Raw genomic sequence first — 14,616 nt, forward strand, 5'->3', positions numbered from 1 at the left:
TTAAAGCAGAGAAGGAAACTCCTTCCAGGTTTATAGTAATTTCAGAGCATTTCACATTCAGGAAATGGGTTCAAATACAAAGTGTGCTGGGAGGTTCAAAAATGTATTCCTGCTGATGGTAACTTAAATCACATAGTGAAAAGGATTGATGGTCTTGGGTCATAATCCCAATGGAACACACCTGTAGCTGGCACCAGGAGAGTCTGCTTTGTCCATGTGTTGGGAATGCCATGTTTCAGTGGTTATACCACACATGTCACCAGGACAAACGGAGCAGGTCAGGATTTACTGACATTATTATAGTGTCACAAATCAATGTGTTTTCCTTGGGTTTGTCCTTGGACATATTTAGGATTAATATAAACTCACATTCGGTATCTCCTCTCTAAACTCAGTATTCTGAAAAGCAGAGTGTGAAGTCCAATATAGAAAAGTGTTATAGCTGTTTTAATAGGCACCATTAAGGAATGAAATGCCACAGTCAGATTATTGATCTAATGAAAATAGGGCTTTTTAAGCTCTAAAGGTATTCTAAATTAAGTTTTAGGTGCAAATCTATATTTCCGGTGGTAATTAAGAATATCTTTAGCCTGGAAACTAGAAAAATTCATCATAAATTGTGAATGTAGCTAATCAGTAAAAGATGGAGCTTGCACTTTTTCTTGATTAATTCCTATCTTCAGGATGATCTAAGAGAAGATCAAATGGTCTTAAAATAGTTTTAATGTTCCTGCATGTTTGCAGAGTCCACTTCTGAAGTAGGAACAAAATCTTCCCGTTTAGCATAAAAAGTGCAGTACTAGTTAGTGAGCACTTCTAATTTCCAGGGTTTTGCTAACTTGATGCTGAATTGCTTGTAAAGAATGGGAGCTTGGGGTGACAGTAATGGAAGTTTCAGGTTGCCCAGGACTCCTGCAGTGCTCGGTGGTGTCATCGTTTCAGATGTCAATGACATATAGAGAGAGGGCAGCCACTGGGACAGAGATTTTGCAGTTGTTACTTGATTTCAGATGAAAAAATAATTAGTCTTTGCATGTAGAATAATACCAAGTTAGAAGAATGTACCTTGTAACTCAGGATTAGAGCCTCATTATCTTAAGCTCTTAAACCCGAAAATTACTTCAGCAATACTAATGCCTTCTGCTATTTTAACTGGGGTTGGATGTTTTCACTCAAGCTTTGGAGTCCAGTCAGAAAATGTTAGTGACACAAATTCTGACTTTATTTTTGACAATTGAGTTCTCAGGACAAGTAGGTAGAGGCAGATGTGATCCAAAAGTTGAATGTTTGCTGTGAAGAGTGAAATCTCTGAACATGGGTGTTGTCTCCTCCTGTCAGCCCTGGAGATAATTCCCTACTGAGTTCCTTCCCTGTTGTCCCTTGGCTGCTGTTGCTAATGCACAGTAATCTGAGACATTGCTGCCTGAAACTTGCTGAGGCATTTGGCTGTTTTATTCTTTTTTTTTCTTGAATGTTCATTTGCAAATGGAGCTTTTCCTGTTTCTTCCCCAATCCAGCAAGACAACCTGGGATCCCAGTTTAGCCACCTGAGCCTGTCCCGGCAGCCCCCGGCCGAGGCAGCGGAGCCTCCCAGTGCCCTGTTCCAGTCCACCGTGGTGCTCCAGCCCCCCCAGCAGCCTGGATACATCCTCACTGCTGCTCCACCCCCTCCTCCCTCTGCCCAGCCCGTGTCTGCTCCGGGATACTCGGCATCCAGCCACCCAGTCACCCAGCCCGTGCTCCAGCAGCAGGGATATGTGCAGCAACCTGTGCCACAGGTACAGTGGCTGTTCCATCCTGAAAAACTGATGGTGCTGTTCTGTTCCTGAGCTTCTCACATAGTGTGGGGCTCCCTGTTAAACTGCAGCTCTGTGCATTGAGTCTGGGGTTGGTTTTTTTCTGCCTTATGTGCTTTGAAATGACTGCTTTTAGTTTACTTGAGAAGCAGCAATCACACAGGTTTGCCTAATTACCCACAGCTGGTAAAACTCATGGTCTCCATGGTTTTCTTGTGTCTCAGAAGTCGCTTTATGGAGACTGGGAGATTGTTCCTTCTACATTGGAAGTAAAAGAAATGGGCTGTTAAAGAGGCAATTTATTATAAGTTTTTCATCTTTTTTATGGTGATGGTTTTGCATGTAGATTGTGCCTTCTGTCAGTGATCCCCCACTGTTGATTTCCAGATGCCAGCCTGTTACTGTGCCCCTGGCCAGTACCCTCACTCCAGCCCCCAGTACCGGCCTGTGTCCGTGCACTACAACGCGCAGCAGAACCAGCCCCTGGCACAGCCCCCCCAGCAGACAGGTTTGTGGAACTCTTCCTGCATTTCATTGGAATGCTGTGTGTGGTTTTTCTCCTGGTTTTTCATTTTAAACTTTGCTGTAAAATTTCAAATGAAGTAGGAGTTCAGATATGGGATACAAAGTGCAGCTAACCTAAGGTGGCAAAATTTGAGTCGGTTGTGCATGAAACTTGAGATTTAAGCCATTCCTGTGAATAACTTTGATAGGATTTTACTTTTTTATAAGTTTAGAGCTGAATAATTTAAAAAATGTTTAACTTAGTAACTAATTCTTGAGTAAGTTGCAAAGATTAATTAGTACCTTTAAATAATGTAACATGGCAGAGATTGTGCCTTAACTGAAAGCTTTAAACAAAAGATACTAATTTTAGATACTGTGGCATGAACACAGTACTGTGCAGAAGATACTGGTGATACTATTTTACTTTGTCTTTCTGGCCTATGATTAAAGGTATCAGGGTATTGAATGGAATATATAGTGACACTTAAGGGGTTAGAATTAGTTTTTTTGCTCCTCCTATTTTTAGTAAAGACCTTTCAACTGTTTGAGTTACCTTTCTATGATTGCAAGCTGTATTTTCATCTCCTCTCGTTCTTATTGTCTTTTTTTTGCTTACCAATTTTAACTGTAGCTACCATTATTCTGATAACCCATACTTCAAAAGATTGTTATGACGTGATTCCTGAAACAAATTTATTCTTAGTAATATCTTGATACATGATCAAAACTTTCAGAAGTAATTGGTAATGTTTGGAGGCAGAGATCCTTAAAGATCCTTTTATACTATCTCTTAGTTGAATACATTAGACTTGTTGTCCTTTTGAGTTTCCTTCAGGAAGGATTTTTTTTAATTCCTGCTCCCAACTATCTGTTGCTCTACAGAAGCAGGATGAAAGATCAACTTTTACAAATACTAACTGGATTTCTTTATAGCTGTTGTATGTAGTGGCCTGTAGGAGGGATGGCTCCTCTTCTGCAGTTCTTCTAGGAATTGCTCCAATAGTTGTAACACTTTAGTTGTTATTCAGGGTTCAGTTCACAAACTTACACAGGATTATTTCATTGGAGAATCGTCAAGATTTCATGCCCACTTATGGTAGAGTTGTCAGATTGTTTTAAAATATTGTAGGTACCTGCTTACTGTAAAACAGATCACCACCTTCCAGTCTTTGGAAGTGAAAGTATATGGAGATTTTTTCGAAGGAAAACAAATTACTTGGATTTGCAGCTTGTTTTATTCAGTGGTGTTAAAGATGTGTTACCCAACTGTATTACACAACCTGCTTTCCTTCCTCAGAATTTTTAATACCTAGACTACTTAATAGCAAAAAGTCTGAGGCTCAGCTGGGATTACTCCCCACTGGGGACACCCCATGTGAACAGCACACAAGGGCCCCAGCTCAGAGCTCAGGGTACGTGTAGCTAAAGAAGCCAGTCTGAGAGGGGAAGCACGGGGGGAGGAGATGCAAAGGGCTGAGCTGGTTGCTCTTGGGTAAGTCAGTCTCTTTCTCGTATGTTTTTAGCCCTTTACATTTAACTGAACTTCAGTGCCTGTGGGTGAAAAGTGTCAGCAGATCAACTCCCTCTCTCTGTCCTGCAGAAATACAATGAACAAGCTGTGCAGAGAGCGACTTCACTGCTTTGATGTGTACCTTGTACTCCTGACATCAGGATATCATGTTGAAGTAGTTAAGGGGTAGTCCAGTCTATAACTATATTCAGTGTTTTGTTATTTGGTGTTCACTGGCACTAATGGGAGACAGGAGGATCTTACCAGCAATGCCATAATTAGTGTTGAACTGAAACTCTCCAAGCTGCTGTCCAGCCATTGCTGGTTCTCATTGCATTATAGGCAAATTTGAATCAGCATTCTGTGCTGATTCTATGCCATTCCATGGCATGCTTTCTGTTCTGAAAACTGCTCATGAGATGGTGTATTCGAAAGTTCACTTCTGTAATTTATTTTAAACCCTTAATGTTGGTATTAATTTGACATGAAGCTGCACCTGAAGTTGTTGATGCTTATTAGCAGTGGCTGTTTTGGAGCCAAAGGGCAGCACGTTCCTTGGCTCACACAGCAACGTGCCTGGTCAAAAAGGAGAGTTACAGACCTTGTATTACAAAAAAGCTGTGGGGTTTATTCATCTCATAAAGTGGTTACTAACTGTGAAATAGCTTTGCAAACACAAATTCAGATAAAAGGTGACAGCTTCGGAGAGCTTGGCAACTGGAGCCACTTCTGGTCTAATGTTGTGGAGTGGCCTGACTTTACTGATGAGCTGCTGGATTCGGGGCCGTAACACTGTCTGAGAGGTTTACATTTCTCACAGTGAACCGGTCTCTTTTTCAGCTGCTTCCTGCCTTCTTTTTTAAAGGGGCTTCAGGGGAAACATTTGGGGGGTTCACTTTTAGTAAAGATGCTTTGGTTGCCCAAAAGATGTTGGGAGAAGAAACCACTCTTTAAGAAAAAGGCATTTCTGATTGCCATGATCATGCGAGCCCAGTTGCCGTGAGACCTGACTACAGGGGGTTTAAAAAATCAGTCTGAACTCCAATTCCTGTAGGAACATCACCTGAACTTCAACTGGCTTGTGCTTCTCAAGGCTCAGGGATAAAACTATTTGAGTTGTAACAGTAGCTGTAGTTGTAACAGTTGTAAGAAAGCTCATGAACTCCCAGCTTGTTGACCAAGTGGTTGTACTGGCTCCTCTGTTCTTGAATAAAGGCTGTTTCTCACTCTTGGTGTGTTTGTCACAAAATGTATATTCTGTAAATTAACTGTTCTTATATTAACAGTCGTTTTTAAAATTATGTAAATATTAAGCAGCATGCTTTTTTTTTTACCTGCAGTTTCAGGGTATTTCTGTGCCATGGGACAAACTGCTCTGGCAGGTGTGAGGTTTGTGCTGAGAGCTGCATTTCTGTCAGCCCATCTCTGCAGAGGTGAAATTGTGAGGCTAAAAATAGAGCATTCTTTGGAATGCTCTGGGGAAGCTCCGTGGCAGTCAATTTGTGTGGTTCCAGTTCTCTCTGCTTGCAAAATTGATCGTGTCTGTCTCTGGAAGTGCCAGAAAAAGCTGAAAAGCTACTCCCAGCTCCATGGCAATTTCTGGGACATGAGGGGTTTAGGCTGCAGATGTATTGACTGGGTCTGTCACATACCACAACTTCCCATTCTCCTGCTTTTAGGGACCATTTTGGAACAAAGCATATTTAAACGTTTTGTTTATTACAGATATGAAGGGGATTTTGTGCACAGTTCAAACTTAAGAGTTATTAAAAATTCTAATTACTAATCCTCCTTCAAGCATGCATTGTTCTGAAGTTTTGTCTAGTCCTCTGCAAATATTTATAGTGTTGTGTGTTTCTAGTGAATAGCTGTTTTAACAAACTCAGCCTTCTTCCCTTTAATTTTCTGAAGCAATATTTGATTCTATTAACAGTCTTCTTTTAGTGTTCCTTGTTGCAATTTCTGTAGAGACAACGAGCTGAGGCTGTTAGTGCACAGTGTTCATTGTACCCTGGGTGGGTGTCGTCAATGAACACTGGTGGGTGTTGTTCACAAAAAGGTGTTTTGTGGGGACTGAATTACTTCCAGAATAGACCATCCCATTCTTTTAACACAGTTTAAAGACAAACCAAGTGAGTTTTTGCAGCTAAATTTGCTTTATTATAGTTCTGTGCCAAGGTAGGGAGCATGGGGAATGTCGAGGTCAGTAGACTGTGAACGTGTCCAACTCAAACACAGACTCTTCTGGCCGTCAGTGCATCTTGACAAGCCCAGTTTTGTTAGTCTGGAGCGATAACTGGTTTGTCTCAGAAACACTGACAGTGTTTTGCTGACAGGGTAAGTAGTGCACACCTGTATGATAGAACATGACAGCAAGGACTGTGTTCTGCATGTGTTTGCTCATGGGAGCAGTTACCTGTATATGCTTTGTTAAAAAAGAACAAAGTGGGAGCTCAGGTTGGATTTAATAAATGCACAGATTTGGCACTCATGCTTGGGGTGTTTTGGTTTGGGTTTTGGGGGATGGGATTTTTTTTAGGCATTTTTTGAAGGATACAGTTTAAGCAATAATAAACTGTTGTAGAGACACTATAGAGGGGTGATTTTGAAAATCTTTCTTTTTATCCCTAAGATAACTTTGAGTACGGAGGTCTTCCACTGTACATCAATGTGGCTTCTACCTGGAAGATTTTTCTCAGCTCCCAGTTGGTTTCAGCATCATGGATTGCAGTAGAAATTGCCCCTTTGAAAAAGATTTGCACACAGGCCTTACACAAACATTCCTGAAGTCGGATTCAGTTTTGAATCGCAGCCAAGATGTTCTGACCCCTGGGCACCTGAGGCACCAGCTGAACTTGGCACAGCTGGAATTTCAAAACTGATGTGCCTGGAATGGCCTTGTTCCTAGTAGACAATGGATTGGGTTGATATTGTCTAGCATGCTTTGTTCAAGTGCTTTGGAGGTGTTAATGCATGTAACTCCAGTGCAAATAAATCCTGCACGCATGTGGGAGCAGCACTGCCAACAGTATTATAGGATTTCATGCTGAATCCAAGTGAATAAATTATTAATTTTAATGTTGGCTTCTTTTATATGCATGAGAAGTTCAACTGTTATGAAGTTGCTGGATTTAACAAGCCATTGGAAAATGCTACACATATTTTCACATAGACAACTGTATATAAAACGTGTTCATTATTTCAAAGTAAGATTTAAATGTATAATTTCAGGTTACCAGATTTTGCCCAACCAGCAGCAAAGCTACCAGGGTTTAGTTGGAGTTCAGCAGTCTCAGAATCAAAATCTAGTCAGTGGCCAACACAACAACGTTGGGAATCAAATTCAAGGTGTGATTGTTCCATATCCTTCAGTGCCATCTTATCAGGTGGGTGATGTAATCATGACTTTCCAGTCACTCTGCCATGTGTTTGACTGTTTGTGTTTCTCTAGAGCTTTGCTTTGTAAATGGCAGAAAGCTGCAAGCAGGGGACAGAAATTAAACAACACAAACCCACAACTGAAGTGAGAAAAACGTCTGTCACAAGATACAAGTTCTAGTCCTTTTTAAAGCCAAGTGCTGTGTTAGTTGCTGTTAAATTCAGAGGGTGGGGAAGGAAATCTTATAAGATTTCCTTTCACCACCCCGCTTTCTTTTGTAGAGAAAATCTCTTGTTAATTGATGGAGTCCCTTGGAGCCAACATTTCCATTTTTGGAGAAGAAGGGGTTTTTTTTTTAATAAACCACTGTTACTTCAACTACTGTTGTCACTAGTCTTCTGGATTTAGAGAATTCCAGTTCTTTAAGTTTCTGGGTTTGTGGTTTTTTTAAATTCTTGTATCAGCTAGGATGGTCAGGAGGCAGAAAGGAACCTTGTCTGCAGGAGAAGATCTGAGTGTGTTTCCCATTGCAGGTTTCGGTGCCTCAAGGTTCCCAAGCAGTGCCCCAGCAGACATATCAGCAGCCTGTCATAATTCCCAGTCAGTCCAATCAAGGATTGCCCACCACAGGAATGCCAGTTTACTACAGTGTCATTCCATCAGGTCAACAGAATAATTTAAGGTGAGTTTAACTGATACCAGATTTCTCAATAACCACGTTTCAAGGCTTTGTAGCACTGCCAGGATCTGCTTTTAGTCCTGCAGATATCAAAACGTGTTTTAAAGGCAGACTTAGACACTCTGTCTATTGATTTTTGCTCTTATGCAATTAACTGAAACAACCAGTAGTGCTGTAATTGTGACAGACTTGCAGGACTGGAAAACATTGTCTCCGTATCACTTTCAGCAATACTTCACTGCAGTTCCACCTCTTGAATTTTCTGCATTCCTTCTCTTCCCCCTGAAGCCCCTCGTGCTCAGCAGCGATGCCTTTTGCTGTAATATTTGACTGTCCATATTCACTGGGTTAGTCAAGGACACTACTTTAATAACGTGTAGAGAAAAAAGAATTTGAATCCCAGAATGAAACAAGTATAGAAACTTTTTCCTGTGCTTGGCTTTTGTTTGACAAATAACCTTTTTTCTTTTTTTTTACCTCCACGTACAGCCCTCCCTGCGTATCCGTGTTTGTTCCCAACACAGTTTGAGTGTGTGAGAACAGACAGGCACGGACCTAAAAGAATTAATTAGGCTTTGTACTTGCTACAAATTTTTCTTTCTCTAGTTTTTTGAACTTAGAAATGTGCAGCATTTAAAAATACCTGGCAGCTTTTAAACAAGCAGCAGCAGTATGGAGCTTGTTTCATCTTTTTGTGAGTGCAGAGACTTCAGTAGTATTTGTGTCATTGCCTCATGCCTTCAGCTACTGAAATGGGAATTCTCTTTCCTTCTACCTGAAGGATTTTAATCCTTTTCTGTAGTTCTGTTTGAGGTTCAGCGAAGTCACAGGTAGGCATAATCCCAGACTTTTTTGAAGTAAGTTTTGTTGCTTGATCTTTTGTGTCAGTTAGAATGTCCCTCTCTTTTGAACAGGGAAACATTTATTAGGAATTCAGAGCAGACAAGCAACTAATGACAGCATCCTGCTTTCCTCAGAATAGTTCTGCTGCAGCACTGACAAGGAAAGCAGGATGCTGTTCTGCTAGAGCTGAAAGTGCCAAACCTACAGGCCACTACTGAAAAATAGGATCAATAGGCAGATGAGAAGCTGTGTTAGTTTTCAGTGGGTTTTGTCTGCTTTAATGGAAGGGCATCCTTAAATTAGTATTATATAGTTGAACTGTGGGACAAAGGATAGCACAAACTTGTGAAAATGGAGATAAAAATAGTAAGTCCAAGAGAATTAAACCTACTTTTTTCCCAGAATTTGAAGGAATTTTTTTTTCTCAGAAAGTTTATCTGTTAGTACAGGATTCTATAGGCACCATTCTGACTGTAGTCCACAAACCTGATGTTCTGGCTGAGCAGTCTTTGGTATGATAGAATCTCACTATGTCTGTTAATTACCTGTTTTTCGTGAATTCCCTGAAAAAATACGTGACATAAATAAACTGTTAAAGTTATCCCTGTCCTACGTGTTACAAACAACTGAATGGTTGTTTATCCCTTTGAGTCATCTTCTTTTTCCCACACCCCGTTCAGAAAAGCCATGGAAAGACAATCCCTTCTCTGGGCTGTGTGGATTGGTTGCTGATCAGCTGCCTCAGCTCTGTGGGGCCATCCTGCAGCTGAGAGACTGCATCCCAAATTCTGGTTAACTGAGGAAAAAGTTTTCTTTTTATTATTCTTCTCCATGTCTTTATGCTGATGTAGTGCTATGGACACAAAAATACTGTATCAAAATAGGTGAATTAGTACAGCTTCTCAGTGTAGGTAGGGCATGTGTTTTCCCAAGGAGCAGGTGTGAAACTTCAGTCTTCTGAAGAATGAGCAGATTCAGGGGTAGGTGGAAATATTGATTTAAAATTAACAAATCTCAGTGACTTGCAGTACGTAGAGACAGCAGATGCAGCAGTCGTGATTAAATAAATGAGTGGGGCATAAATGCCTGTTAGTCATGTTCTTTTTTTATTATTACAGTTCATCAGTAGGATATTTGCAGCCTCCTGGATCGGAGCAGATACAGTTTCCTAGAACAACATCACCGTGCAACTCCCAGCAGCTCCAAGGACAGCAGTGTGCAGGTTGGGGGAATAAAGCTTAAAACAATGTCTGTTGTTACTGTGCTGTGTGACTAGATCTTTGCTATTTAGGGTTTGATTTACAATTAACTGCTCTATTCTCTTGCCTCCTTTGCTCCATATCTGAATTTATTTTCCATTTTAACCTGAGGCAGGTTGATTTGACATCTCTACTTGTTTAAGATTGAAATCTCTCAGGGCACATCACAGTGCCTTGTATGGCCACTTGTGAGTTAGGACAGACCTGGGAACTGCATTTCAGCAGAAAGACTTTCAGCCTTTCCTGAATAGCCAGACGGGTCTGAGAATTTTGAGCTTTGGGTTTGCATTTGACAGAAGGAGCAAGGTCCATTTGGGCAGCAGTGCAGTTACTCAGCTCTTCTACTCAAGCACATTCTAGATTTCACTAACGAAGCAGGAGTGGTGATTTTCTTAAGAGGTCCTGAGGAGAGTTTGCAAACTGTGTTCTGGGTTTGGATAGAGGAGAGGTCACTTTTTGACCCGCTGAAAAGCTAAAAGTACTTGGAAGCTGTGTGGGGTGTTCTGTTTTTATGGTAGCCTTATTTACTGCTTTTACTTCCATAGTTTATAGCAACCACTCAAGTCAGAAGCCATCACCTCCTACATTATTGCCACCTTCATCCAAGTCAAAGCCACAACAGGCTGCTTCCCTTGTGCACTACAGCATAGTGTCTCCACCCTCATCATGTAAAAGTTCACCCACTGCTCTGTCCATCATGCAGCCAAAAAAAGGTATATTTTATTGGGATTTTCATCTAAGCCATTCTGTCTAGAACCTGCTGTAAATGATCAGATTTCATGGCTAACTGCTAGAACTGCTGCAACAACTGCAACTCCAGGGCCAGCTCTGAAGTTCTTTTGTAATTCTTCATCTGAATTGCTATTATTGTAACTTCTAAAATGACAACTTGGAACTAAAGTGAAACAATAGCCAGCCTGGAGCAGCCTTCAGCAGGTAAATGTCACTTAGTAAAGCACTTAGAACAGGTTCAGAAGGTTTGGATCTACAAATACTTGGGTAATCTCTAGAAGGGGTGTAAGTAGCAGCCTCAGTGTGTTTGAAAACACTGGTGACATAGAACTTGTCAATCCCTGAAACCTTTATAAATGTTAATGTCCAAACACTTAAAACTCTGAAGTTCCAAGCATAACGTTGATGAACTGGTCAGGGAGGTAAGAGCACTAGGGTTAGTCTGAGCCTCCAGACAAGAGATTCTAGAACAATCCTGTGATCACAGTGGCACTGTCTTTATCTTGCCGGGAGGGAATTTGATACATTACTGGCTTGGTAAAAAAGAGATAATCTCAAATAGTGCTATGTCAGTATTTTGCAAGCAAGCAATAGATGAAACCACCCTAGGTCAGTCACCCAGATTCTGCTACAGATGTGGTGTGTCTTACAAACTTTATCTTTTAAGATATTTTTAGAATCTGTCTATGAGTAAATAGATAACATGCGGTTAAGTGGCAAGATAGCTGGATTAGCAGTGTATTATACAGTTCATGGGCAGCTTCGATTTTGTTTCCATTTTGCTTCAGGTTTGTTTGGCTTTAATTCTGGAATGTTATAATTTCAGAATATCCAAACTGGGCCTTGCACTAGTTTGTTTTTTTCAGCCCTCCTAATCTATCCTGGAAGTGCAGGTTTTGCGCAGTTTTGATGGCCTGGTTCAGACCTGCTAAACTGTGATATAAAGAAGTTTGAGGAAAGGGGAAGCCCTCTATGAGGGAGGGAGAATAAATTCTGAGAGAATAAAGAAAAACATGCTTTTCAGTGACATTGAGGTGCTGAATCAAGGCCACTGAGGGAGGGACACTGAGGAGGGTACAGACAAGGAGCAGAGTCGTGTTACAGAGGACCAGGCTGTAAATCTGGCAAGGCTTTGAAGGATTTCTTCTGGGTTTCCCTTCCCGTGGGATTTGATGGGTGATAAAGCACCTACAAACTGACTTATTTGTTGTAGGACACTTCATGTTGTCAGGATGCCTGTTTAGGAAAAAAATTCCATTTATTTCCACTTACTGAAAGGCTGTGGAACTACAAGCAGTAGAAAGAACAAGATTTTCTGGATACACGAAGTTTTCTTTTGCAGTTTAAATTGCATTTCAGATTGTGACACATTTTTAGAAATGGTGCTTTAGAAATGGAAAAGGTTTCAAAAGACAGGAGCATTTTTGTGGGGTGTTCCATTCTCACAGAACAAAATCAAAAGAGTGTGCTGGAGTGCTCCAGAATAAAATACTATACTATAAACCAGTAAGATGGAAATAACTATCATTTGTAGTATTTATAAATATATGCATAGAATATTAAAATTAGTCCCATTTTTGTGTGTTAAATGTAGTGTGTGTATATAGGTTGTTTGGTACATCTCAGGTTTATGTATAGGGACTACATAAGTCTGTGGCTTTGCCATTTGGGAACTGTTGTTATATATTATTCTGATTATGTAGTAGTCATAAACAGAGCTGTATTTTATTCTGCTGTGCAACAAAATAGAAATACTCACAATGCACTCACTCTTGCAGGGACTTCTAAATTTATATCCTCTGCTAAAGGTGGCCAAGTATCTGGTGCTTCCATTGCAATCTGTAACATGTGGGTAGAACTTCTGGCCTTTAAAGAGAAAGTATAGATGTGAAAACACTAATAGTTCATTTACCAATTTAATAAATATTTCTGAATACAATTTACAAAAGCTGGTGCAGTTTTAATGTTATGAGTTCATTATTCTACATTGTTTGGTTTGGTTTTTGAAGAAGTCTGTTTTTGTGGAGCCCAGGGGTAGTGAAAACAATAGGCCATTTTAAAAATTGCCAGCTGAATGCATTTTATCATCTGTATCTGGCTGTTCTAACTGATGAGGTGACAGTGGTGTTACACTGAGAAGATTGCAGACTCCTGCTTTAAAGATGGGTGATTAAATGATGGTTAAACCCTGTGTTTTAACCGTTGTTTCTGAGAAATGCTGTGAGCAGTGGGGAGAGCAGAGAAGGAAACTGCAAACAACCATTTACAAGTAAAAGGAACATTCTATGAATTACCTGGGGCACAGCCAGGCCAGAGGGGGAAGATGGTTTCTCTCTTGGGCAGGCTTTTGTCACAGTTCCTGGTGGGAAACCTCATGGAACAGTGTTGGATGTTCAGGTGTTCTCCCCTGACTCCACCATTGTTGTAGCTCCCACAGTACCCGAGTGGTGCAGGATGTGGGATCCATTTGCAGCATCTGCCCAGGAGAGTGTTCCTATAGAGGACTTGTAAGGGTGGGTAAGCTTGCTGAGAGCCCAGGCTAAAGGTTGATCCCAGATCTTTCTGACAGATGCCATCCTAGCAGAGAAACCATTTGGAGTCTGCATTGCTGTGCATCATGTAAAACTAACCAGGAAACTTCTAATTTTAAATGAAGCTTGGTTTTGCATAATATCACATCCTGCAATACCTTGCTCTGACAGAAACTGCAGTGAATGGTGAATACTTCCAACTACAATTGAATGGAGTGATTGCTTTCTAAAATATTCTCAGCAATGAGTTTGTGGCTCCACTCTCTTCTTGTTCTGGGAAGCCCTCTCTAAGTTACTATTGCAGATGTGTCCAATAGCGGAAATATAATTGTAGAGGAGATACTGCTCTAGTTTTCTGGGACTGAGCAGCTTTTTTAGCCAAACATTCCTGATGTTACTCCCCAGTTTTGTGAATTCCTGCCTGCTGTGGGATGTGTGATGAGTAACTGCACCCTCTGGCTCCCTGTCTTGCAGCAGTAGCACCCCCTCCAGGCGGGGGGGTGGTGATGATGCAGCTCAACATCCCCAGCAATGCCCAGCCCCGGAACCCGTCCCCTCCGCAGAGGAAACACAGCAAGTACTACTGTGACCATCCCCGGGGGCACAAGGCCACAGAACTCAGCACTTTAGACGGTGCTGCTCAGGTGGGAGCTGGTGCCCGATCTGCATGAACTGCACCTTTGCATGGTTCTTCAAAAGCTCTTTTTGGAGAATTAAAATCTGCTCAGAATACATTTAATAATAAAGTAAACCTGTTTTAACTTCGCTTCAGCCTTTGAAGGCTGTAGGTGCTGTTTAGCTTGTTCAAGTAGGTACTTTTTAGAACACTAATGTGGTGTTTGTTCCAGTTGCAGCACAGTCCTCAACTAGGTAGTCCTGTCACCTCACCGGCGCAGTCACCAGCACCAGCTCAGCTGTCGAACATGAAGAACATCCGTCCCACCTTAACACCTCTTTCTATTGTGTCCCAGTTTTCTAGACCTTTTGTCCCTGCACAAGGTATATTTTCAGTCAACTGCAATCTGTCTGTGTTTTCTATCTGAATGTTTTAAAATACAAGTTATATGGGGATTTTCTGCTCTCTTCAGCAGTATTGCTATTGAAGCAGGATTGCCAAAATTACTCACTCAGGCATCACGGAAAACTTCACTGACACCGTCCCCCATATTCTCAAAGGCGTTTGATCTCCTTGCTAGTGGGAGAGCTTCTGTAACACACTGGCTTTCACATACTGTGAAATTCCCCATTTCAGCATTGAAAATGTTAATAAAATGTTTGCTAGAATTCAGCTTCAAGTTTTAACCATAAATCACGAGCTGAGATCAAACCACTGCCTAAGCAAGCATTCATTCTTCATTGCTCTGTAGAACAACAGGATGG

At 41.1% G+C, this 14,616-nt stretch overlaps 1 protein-coding gene across 13 annotated transcripts in view; it reads left to right on the plus strand.

The window, feature by feature from the left end:
- R3HDM1 (R3H domain containing 1) overlaps positions 1 to 14,616 on the plus strand; it is a 76,527-nt gene that overhangs the window by 57,735 nt on the left and 4,176 nt on the right. For 9 of the 13 annotated variants that reach the window (XM_032693250.1, XM_032693260.1, XM_032693254.1 and 6 more), the window contains 8 exons: positions 1,518 to 1,778; positions 2,184 to 2,304; positions 7,045 to 7,199; positions 7,726 to 7,874; positions 9,833 to 9,936; positions 10,519 to 10,686; positions 13,711 to 13,880; positions 14,085 to 14,235. In XM_032693250.1, coding sequence (XP_032549141.1) covers positions 1,518 to 1,778; positions 2,184 to 2,304; positions 7,045 to 7,199; positions 7,726 to 7,874; positions 9,833 to 9,936; positions 10,519 to 10,686; positions 13,711 to 13,880; positions 14,085 to 14,235 — 1,279 coding nt within the window. The remainder of the gene's footprint in view (positions 1 to 1,517; positions 1,779 to 2,183; positions 2,305 to 7,044; positions 7,200 to 7,725; positions 7,875 to 9,832; positions 9,937 to 10,518; positions 10,687 to 13,710; positions 13,881 to 14,084; positions 14,236 to 14,616) is intronic. The other 4 variants (XM_032693257.1, XM_032693259.1, XM_032693251.1 and 1 more) reach the window with 3 other exon arrangements.

Source organism: Chiroxiphia lanceolata, chromosome 7 (genome assembly GCF_009829145.1).
Source record: "Chiroxiphia lanceolata isolate bChiLan1 chromosome 7, bChiLan1.pri, whole genome shotgun sequence".
In the NCBI taxonomy this organism is placed as follows: Eukaryota; Metazoa; Chordata; class Aves; order Passeriformes; family Pipridae; genus Chiroxiphia; species Chiroxiphia lanceolata.